This window comes from Falco naumanni, chromosome 4, assembly GCF_017639655.2.
Source record: "Falco naumanni isolate bFalNau1 chromosome 4, bFalNau1.pat, whole genome shotgun sequence".
NCBI lineage: Eukaryota > Metazoa > Chordata > Aves > Falconiformes > Falconidae > Falco > Falco naumanni.
The window spans coordinates 57,693,584-57,703,524 of NC_054057.1; the positions used below are offsets into that span (position 1 = coordinate 57,693,584).

At 44.3% G+C, this 9,941-nt stretch overlaps 1 protein-coding gene across 5 annotated transcripts in view; it reads right to left on the reverse strand.

Moving 5' to 3' along the window:
- Positions 1 to 5,237, reverse strand: part of CTDSPL (CTD small phosphatase like) — an 84,535-nt gene extending 79,298 nt beyond the window's left edge. For 3 of the 5 annotated variants that reach the window (XM_040592002.1, XM_040592000.1, XM_040591999.1), the window contains exon 1: positions 5,027 to 5,237. In XM_040592002.1, coding sequence (XP_040447936.1) covers positions 5,027 to 5,102 — 76 coding nt within the window. In that variant the 5' untranslated portion in view covers positions 5,103 to 5,237. Of the gene's footprint in view, positions 1 to 4,203; positions 4,567 to 5,026 lie in introns of those variants that run through there. The other 2 variants (XM_040592001.1, XM_040592003.1) reach the window with 2 other exon arrangements.
- Positions 5,238 to 9,941: the final 4,704 nt, after the last annotated feature.

A 9,941-nucleotide genomic window follows, 5' to 3' on the forward strand; every position in this document is an offset into this window, starting at 1 on the left:
GTGTTCTGTGATAGAAAAATAAGCTTACCACAGTTAGACCCATCTACCTGGCAAATGGAAATATCATCTTTCACTGACACTGACCAGGGAAGCGAGTTCCATTTCTCTTAGCTTTCACATTCTCAGCATTTTAGTTTCATTATCACTTTAAAGAAACAAACATAGACCCATCATCCAAAGGCTTATTCGGAATGTTCAGCTTAAATTCTGAAAGTGTAGCATCGATCACACTGCATTTCAGTGATTATGTCAGAAATGGTATTTGCATTTCTGAATACTGAATTGACAAAATGTAGGTCAACCTTGGTTTTTTAAAGGCATGTTAAACTTCTAAACACTTTAGTTAAATCACTGCATTGAAACAAATATGAATTTGAGATGACATGCACTATGAAGAAATGATAATGCTGCAGCTTACAGACATGGACTGAATACTAGATATTCATGCAAATTATCATCCACGTTACTGTCAGCACACTTCAGCTTGTTAACTGCTACCCTAAATCAAATCCTGGGTTACTACAGTCTCCCTGGTACATAAAACCTACTGTATGGTTACTCTGGTTTCATATAACAGCTTTGTCATTAGTTAATGATTTAAAATTTTATCCTCTGTGAGCAATTCACATTCCAATGTAGCGCTGGAGTGGCTTCAAACGCCTTTTTTTTTTTTAACACTAGTTTATAGTTAAAATTCTGAAGTTAATATAAAAATTTGTTGAAACAATGTCTCAGGAACATTAACATACGTTCACATGTTTGAGTATTCTAAATCCAGGTGATGTAATGGCAAAAAAGAGTATTCAAGATAATTTTGAAAACCTATGAAAATATTTTTACTGAAGACACAGTAAGGACACTTCTTTTGGCTTTTAATGCGAGATCTTAAGAACTGTTATTGTAATGATTTAGTTTCCACTGTGAACCTTTTTCGAATAATTTATTGCAGAATAAAATACACTTCTGTAGGGACAGTAAAACATTCAATTACTCTAAATAACTGACAATAGATGCTCAGCTGACAGACAAATTTTATAGAAGTCAGGACAGATGTATCTGAAGAGAGAAAACACAACACCACAGCCTGAGGGTGATACCTGAAGGAGGCTGGACTATTATTACGCTACTACTTAACTTGGCACATGCAAATGTCGAAGAACTTGCATCATTTATGAGGATCAAATTAAAGCATGTAGGTAAAATAGAGAAATTCACTTCTTTGGACTGAATGCCTATTACCCACCAATGATCACACTCTCTACATTACACTCAGTGCAAAGACTTGTCAGTACTGCACTGTTTTCTATATTTAACCATATAGATTTTACATTAGAGGTCACTGTTCAACTCCTTAATAAGAGTTAATACTTTCCTTATAAAAATAAACAATTTATTTTATCTGTAGAACTGATTATGCAGGGATTCAGATTTTCAGTTTTTCTTTGTGGTTTTCATCTGTAGTTTTTCTTAGCTGCTCTCCTTTATTGGCGATACAATAAATCCCTTTTCACAAACTTAAGCCCCCATTTTAATTTCAAGTTACAAGTCTTGTTAATGCTTCCAACTTCCAGAAGTGCCAAATGACCACAACATAAAATATTTCTGCAAGAATTACCACTTTCATTACTTAAAAAATAAACAGGGAATTCAATTCTCAATGAATTTAGTGCTCAAAATATCTTTAATCACCTACTATCACTTCCAGTAGGGAGAAAATAAGTTTCTGTTTGCCAGAACTAATTTAACAACATAGACAGGGACGAAAAACCTCCGGAGGCATGACCACCACAGGCATTTCAGAACAAACGTTACAATAATACAATATAATTGTAGCAACTTTCCATGCTCAGCTTTCATTTTGACAGACAACTAAATACAGTGCACCACCATGTGGCAACATACTCAGGAATGGTTCACGTACCAAGATCTGTTTTTTTCCACTTTCGAAATTTTTTACTATTTGTTAAGAATAAATGTTAACAATCCCATCTTAGTATTAAAAAAGCTCCTTTTTAACGAGCTGTCACAGCTTCACTTGGCTCAAAAGCTAATTTTTAATACATCTGGATTAGCAAGAAAATATTCAGGCATTTTTATTTGTACAGCACAGTATTAACCTAAAACCTTAACTGCCCCAGGACCAGAGAACAGCTCTGTTTCTTGCCAATCACGCTCCCTTGCACAAGCGAAATTGGGCATAAGCATTAAAAACATAAACCGCATTTTTTACAAAACAAATCAAGCTAAATGCTGAACTCATGGCTGATTAAAAGCTTCAGAAAATCTTAGGGAAAAAAAACTGAACACTGGAAGATATACACATGCATTATTTAGCAGTTGCTCAGCTACTGTAAAACTGCTTCTCTCCAGCTTAAAGAAAAATACCAATTTTTTCCATAAGAAACAGCAACAGAAGGTTCCAAAAATCCTACAAAAACCCTGACTCCTGAAGCCACTACATGCCACTTAATACCCTGAAGCATATTTCTGCAGCCAAACGCTAAACTCTAAGGGAAAAGCAGGTTTTCATTAAACTGGACAGCCTTTGCTCACACAGTACAGTGCTGTTGTAATTCACTGTATCGCAAAATTTAAGATAGGTTCAGGTGATTCTTGTATTTGTTAAATAAAGAGTTAATTCATTGCACTTTAAAGTATTTGTTTGCCATTTTGTACCAATATACTCCATTCAATCTGAATTAGCAGTGAAGATTCACTTTAAACATCAGTGTCTAAGATCCTGTCCGTGTTCACCGTTTCAGCGTCAGGCTCTCTGCGAGCTCACCAAACCCAAAGGCTTTGCTAAAACTGTTAAGAAATGTAACAGAAAATTGGGTGACGCGATATGCAACCAGAAAGGAAAGTAGGTAGTGCAACGGGTTCTCACAAGCTCTGTACCTTGAGCAGTGGGAAAACCTGTAGTGGAAGAGGCAGCAGCAAGCAGCACTCTCCTTCCAGAGTGCAGGATGGACAGACCTGCAATTCTTTTTCTGCAAAAGTTGTTCTGACACTGTTGGAAAATCTCACCACAGAGTCAATCCAAAGCATGCACTTCAACAGCATTTAAAAAAAAAAAAACCAACAAAAAACCCTCCCCCAAAAAACACAGAGAAAAAACATTAATCCACCTCCTGTATTAAGATCATGCCGAGGTCCCCTCTTGCCTCAAACTCCAACTACTCTCCTTCCACTCTTTGCCAGCCCTCCCCTGCTAACGCGCAGCCTGAAAAGCCCTTGCTATGCAATTAAGACCATCATGATTCCGAGCCAAAGACAAACCAATAGCAAGAACACAATGCATATTATGCAAGTTACTGCATAGTTATGCAAGTTATATGCATATTTTCGCTACACAGAGTAGCTCACTGTACCGACGACTCTGAAGACACTTGTTTGATGTGGATGCTTACTCTTCTTTCAAGCTGTCAAATTTTCCTGCTTGCCTCAGCTGGCTTTTTTACACTAAAATTTCAACCAGCTGCTGACAATATTAGCGAAGCTCTTCCAGTACATACAATATAGGCCATTAAAGTCATAACAACATCTGAGCACAGAATCACGTAAGTTTACTCCAAACCCGGTCTTAGGAGACATCGTAGGCAGAGCACCAGCACCTTATTGACTGTAGATGCCCCACGTTCAACATTGCCAAAACAGAGGTAAACACATCTTGAGACAAACAAGGCATTGTGGTAGAAGTATCACTTCACAAGCTATGTGAATTAAAGAGAATTACATCAGCACTCCTATACTGAACAAAAAAATATTTTTTTGTTTAGACACCTCCCAACCTGACGGCTTTTTATTTTTTTAAATCTACCTCCACACTCCTCCTGCAGTCACCACGGGTGAGATGAGAAGACAAGAGAATTCACATACAGCCTTTTGAAAGCAACAGGGATCAACTTCTCCAATGATACAGGACCCCTCAGTATTTACAAGATGAGTCACATAAAAATGGAAGCTTTCTGGGTACTAAAAGCATTGATTTTAGGGGGAGATATATCAATCTCCATTTTTAGAAGACCACTCAGAGGTCTATTACCATACCTACTAGGGCATATCGCCACACTATTTCTCATTTCTGTCCTTTCTCCCCTTTTCACCAGCACTGCCTGTAACAAAGCACAAACTTGTCACTCAACTTCCAAGATCTGTGAGCAATCACACACAACTCCCCAGAACCTGAACACTGCTGCTTACCCATGCCTTCCTCATTGCCAGCTGCAAGGGCACAACCACTTGCAGCCCAGGACCACTCCAAGCTTCCAAAAGGAAATAAGGTTAAGGGATTTCGTCAATATGCAGACTTTTGAGAAGCAGCAGCTCCTCCGGCCAAGCTGGATTCATCTTATTTTGGAGTAAAACGCAATCCAAATGTGATGCCTTACGCAAGCAACAACTGTTTATCTACAGAGTAAACAGAGCCCACTTTTAAAAGCAGCCCATGTTTCTTGCTGAGACGTCTAAGTATCCTCCAACAGCAAACCTGAAAGCTACACAGATTCTTAAATGTGAGGCATGGAGAAATGCAGGAAAGTAGAGAGTAATCAGGAAACCTTTTTCCAAAAAGCGACGAGGGGGAGGGGGGAAGAATTAAATCTTTACAGCTGAGATTTGAAAATTTTCCAACACATCCAGCACAGGTATCCTTTCCCTGAAACCGGGCACTAACTTCAAAGTGACAACCTCACGAAGTTACCTCGCCGACCCTCGAGGAACAAGAGTATTTTATTTACATAGCTACTGATTAAACTCCATAGTTAAAGCACTGTAACAAGTTCTCGGCTGTATCCAGCAAGTAGTTTCCAAGACCTTCATGCAAATATCTTCATCCCACAAAAAGAACCCAACCAAATCCAACAAACCCTCCTCTATTCCCAGCAGCCAGAGAGGATTATATGGTCACTGAAGAATGCAAGTTGTTACTACGTGCATTTTTAAGCACCGATTTCCAGGGAAAAAAACCCGAAACAGAACAAACAAAAAAAAAAAAATACACGAAGAAAGAAAGAAGGCAGCTCACCTTTATCCTGAGTGCAGGACAGGATCTCCTCCTCTTTGGGGTTAGTCACCTGGGTGATAATGGACGGGTTGTCCATGGAAACAGAGTGAGATTCCACCTGGCTATTTCCCTCCCAGAGGCAGGCTTGTGTGCGGGGAGGGGGGGTGTGGTGGGGGGATTTGTTTGTTGTTTAAAAATCAACACGCAGATTTGTATTTAAAAAAGAAAACAACAACAAAAAAACCCCAACTCTTCCAGGAGCGATGCCAAGCTGGGGGGGGGGGGGGAGGGGGGGGGGGAGCACCGTGCACAGGGGCCCCTCCGGTAGCGCTGCCACCGCCGCCTCCTCCGGGCGCCAATTCTTCACGGGGAAGGGGGGGGGGGGAAGGGGGAAGGGGGGGGGGGGGGTGTGAGACAAATTAACCCCCCCCTTAAAACCAAAATTAATTAATCCAATTCACCCCGCCGGGAAGCCCTCCGCAGCGCTCCCCCCGAGCCCCCGCCGGAGCCGCCGCCGCCTCCCGAGGCGGGGGAAGTGCCCCCCGGCCCTCCGCGCCCGCCTCCCCCGCGGCGAGCCCCCGCCTCACGCCGCCCCCCGCATCCACCTGAGCCGCCCCGCGGGGCCTTCCCCCGAGCGCGTCCCCCGGCACAGCCCCCCGCGCCTACATACCCCGCCGCCGCCGCCCTCCTCCGCGCCTATCTCATCCCCGCGCCCCCCCCGCCCCGGCCCCCCTCACACCTCCGCCCCGGCCCTCCCTCCCCCCCACCCCCCTTCCCGCGGGCAGCGCTGCGGGCTCGGCGGAGCGACGCCGGGCCGCCCCCTCCTCCTCCGCCTCCTCCTCCTCCTCCTCCTCCTCCCCCCTTTCCCGGGTCACGGGCCGCCGCCGTGCGCGGGCGAGGAGGGAAGCGCGGTGCGAGGGGAGGAAGGGAGGGGAAAGGGGCCGAGCCGGGCCGCGCTCCCCGCGCTGCGCCACAACCCGTCGCCGCCGCCGCCGCGCTCGCAGCCTGTCAGCCCGCCCGGCGCGGCCCGCGCCCCGCCCCGCTCCGCTCCGCCCCCGCGCCGCGGGACGCTCCAACATGGAGGCGGGGAGCGGGCAGCGCCCGGGCCCCGCTGCGCGGTAAACAACGGGGCGGGGCCACGGCGAGGGCGGGGCCGCGGCGGGGGGCGGGGCCGCGGCGGGACCGGGCCTGCGGCGGGACCGGGCCTGCGGAGACGGCGGGTGGGGGTGGCCATTGTCGTGGCGTACAAAGGGCTTTTCTGCCGGCCGCGGGCGGGGTGTGGCCGCCCCGGGAGGCGGGAAGGCGTTTGAGCGCCATTTCCCCCCTCAGGGGCTGTCCCGTGGCCGTGCGGGGCTGCGCGGGGGCTGGTTTACTTCGGGTATGGGCGTTACTCGCCCGAGGAGGCGATGTGGCCGGTGGGGAATGAAATATTTTTACAGGTGGCCGTGAAGTGTTTTTCAGAGGCGAGCGTGTAACTAGAAAGTACAGAGGGCAGCCTTGGCAGCTTTTCTCGAAGAAAACACTATTATTTTCGGGTTTGGGTTTTTTTGGTTTTTTTTTGTTTTTTTTCCCCTAGAGCATCTTAAAAGGCATGTCTGACTCTCCAGGAATTCCCAGTGCTGCTGTGTGCGGCGGGAGACGGTGCAGCTGCCTGCCCTGCTCCTGCCCGCCTCAGGGCCCTGCCCTTGGCCAGGGGCTGGGCCCTGATGCTGGGGAAGGTAGGTGGGGGAGCCCACCCGGAAAAATGGCTCTTTTATGGGATTGTCAGAGTGCAAAATCAAGAGAAAACCTTTAAGAAAGCATGGTGGCGTATTTAAATAAGGAACTGCAACCTCCTTTCTTGCCTAGAAAAAAATACTTCATGTGCAAGCCTCTGTTGCAACCTTGCTACAGAAAGGACAGATATAAATTTAAGTTCCATTAACTAACTGGGGGAAAATCCTTCTGCAGCTGGCATAGACCCAGGTGACGTGAATTTTAGTAACAGTAGCTACAACTATCTTTTTTTTGTCCTAAAAGAGAAAGCCACTGCCTGTGTGCTTTTTAAAAATACGTATATAAAAATATATATGTAGTTCTGAACAGTTTTACCTAGCAGTAGCAGAAACATGGCGTTTCAACTGCCAAGCTAGGTTGCAGAAATGACTGTTGTGTTTAATTCCACCAACAGCAAGCAGCTGTTCTTGTTGCAGAGCTTTACCGTGAAGGGAGGCTATGGGCCCAGCATCGAGGAATTTCTGAGCTGTGGTAGTGCCACATCTAGTTTCTGGGGAAAATTGTTTAAAGCTCTGGGGCCTTGTTTCGCTCTCAGTGAGTGCATTCCTGCAGTCAACACGCTTAAACGTTTTGCTGTGAGTCTTCAAATTGCTGCATTTGTTCAATGTAGAAAAAGTTGTTCAAAATCTAGCTGTGTTTTCTCTCCCAAAGCTAACACTCCCTAAACAGCAGTACATGCAGAGATACCAGTATTGCAGGTTTCTGGGACTTGTATTTTAGGTTTGCCCGTCCTACTCTTACGACAAACACTTGCACAGGGAATGAGCGCAATGCCACTGCTTGCATTGAATCCAATTGTGCAGGTTTCAACCTGCGATTTAGCTTTGGCTTCTCAAGACAAGAGTCCTCCAGTTGCAAACAGTCCCTTACAGGTTAGATCGGGCACAGATGAATAGAAGTTAGTATGTGTTGGCTGATGGAATTAGTCCTGCTACCTGTAAAGGTGGAGAGCTCCTGCTCCTAAGCTATTATGAAGCTTTATCATAGCACTAGTTATGTTGTAATCTAACAAGTGCTTGATCTTTTACCCGCCCAGGCACTGGAGGCATTTTTAATTATCTGAGGGTTAATTTGCATAGAAGCTTTTGCTGAAACAATAAATTCATACCTCTTGTTATTATTTGGTGTGAGTTTCTGTATCAATATTTATATTCAGATAAAACGAAAGTAGCTTCCTACTGGTGTTAAGCGAAAGGGGCTTGCTTCAGAGCAAGTTTGAGAGTCATCCAGTGCTGAAAACATCTTCCACTTCTTTGCAGGGAAAGGGCAATTATAACGTGTGTTTAGGAGACCACGTGCTCTAGTGCCTCTTCTAGGCAGGGATGAGGAGATACAAACAACTTGTCTGCTCAAAAGCACGTTTTACAAGGCTTGACAAATGCATTGTTCACTTTGGGCCCATGTGTTATGTATGTTTTAAATGATGGTAGGATTGATTTTGCAACTTAGGTTGTAAAACTCTAGCTGTTTGTTTATCTTATGAAGGAATTTGATACTTACTTCAGTTTAGAGAGGGAACTGCTATTTATGGTGATACATAAAGTGGAAGTAGCATGAGAGTACGTGCCAGGAGGGGATATCTCACCCTATACTTGTCCCTTTGCCACTGTCATGCACTCCGTCACTCCTCCAGTCCAATGTGGAGAGCAGAAAAGCAGAATCCTGATAACACACTAGGAGCTGTAGGAAGTCCATGCTCTTGCACGGCAGTGGGAGGCAGAATGGAAGTTTGAGAAGCTCAGCTGTGCGGGTACTGGCAGCACTGTTGTAACGTAGGAAATGGTTCCCTTCCTCCAAGCATGTGGTTCAGCCTGTCCCAGCCCTCTCACTCCCATTCCTGTGCAGGTTATGAGATGGGTGCAACAGAATCAAGAGCAAGCCATGTTGTTTCCTTTCTGCTTTGACTTTAGAGACACTCTGAAGTGTATACAGTGTCTTCTATCTATGTTTCTTTACATGCTACATGAACTAAATCCTGAATAATCCGGTGGAACAAGTGAACAGTTTCATCCCCATGTTACAGATAGGAGGTGGAGGCACAGGCAAAACAACACTTTGCAGGAAATGGCAGTACAAGCTAGGAGGACATCCAGATTTTCATCATGACTTCTGATATTTGTCCTTGCCACTAAAACGTGTCCCCCTTTCAATGCCATAGGATGTTTTATAACAGGGGGAAAAAATGTTTTTGTAGCAGAACTGTTCTACATGAAAAGGAAGCATTTATTTTCATTGATATCAACTCAGTGCAGGCTTGACCCTGGGCCCACAATGGGAGTTTTACCCTTGACTTTGATGGAAGAACAATCAAGGTCTCATGATATTATGTCCTAAAGAAAGGAAAATACTGCAGTTTGTATCAATAAGAGAAATGTCTCATAGTTAGTGTAAGCCTCTATATTCTTGCAATAGATGGTTTATTAGATTGATTACATGTCTTAACTTCACTTCAGCTATTAATCAGTTTTGGCAGCCATTTATTGCTTTGTGTACTTGGAAGTAACAGAGATTATTCCTTAATTATCTCATTGCAGTTCATTCATTGTTTCCTAAATAGTGCCATTACAATGGTAAATTGCAGCAGTAAAACACGTCAATACAAAGTTATGGAGTTCCCTTTTTATGATTGCATTCATAAAGTTAACGCAATCTGCGTAAAATGTAGCTGTGATTTCAGTGCAGTGACCTATTTGATATGGCAGGAGAGATTTTGATGAGAAAACAGTAGAGCATTTAAGAGCGCTGGGACTCTGCTTTCACCAAAGTAAAACATAGCATATTCCCTGTTGGAATATCTCAGATTTTATTAAACTAGTACTTACTTGATCATTTTTTGTTTCACCAAATGCTGTGAAATCCAAAAATTCTGTGCCTTTGCATACGATGTATTTATTTCTTTTTGTCTGTGCAAAAAGAAATGAGAAAACTCCAACCTATACTTATCATTTGAGGTTATTATTGCTGTCCCAGGGAAGGGTAAAAGAGTACCAAATGAATCAGAAGGAAAAGGCTGCTTTAGTATTATCTTCAGATCTGGCAGCAATTCATAAAGTAGCAGTTGCATAACAATTTCCATTCTAAGTCCTTTTTTCAGTCAACTGTAACTGTACCTAACTTTAACATTCTGAGTTTTCTGTTTCAGGCTGAGTTGTTTGGGAGG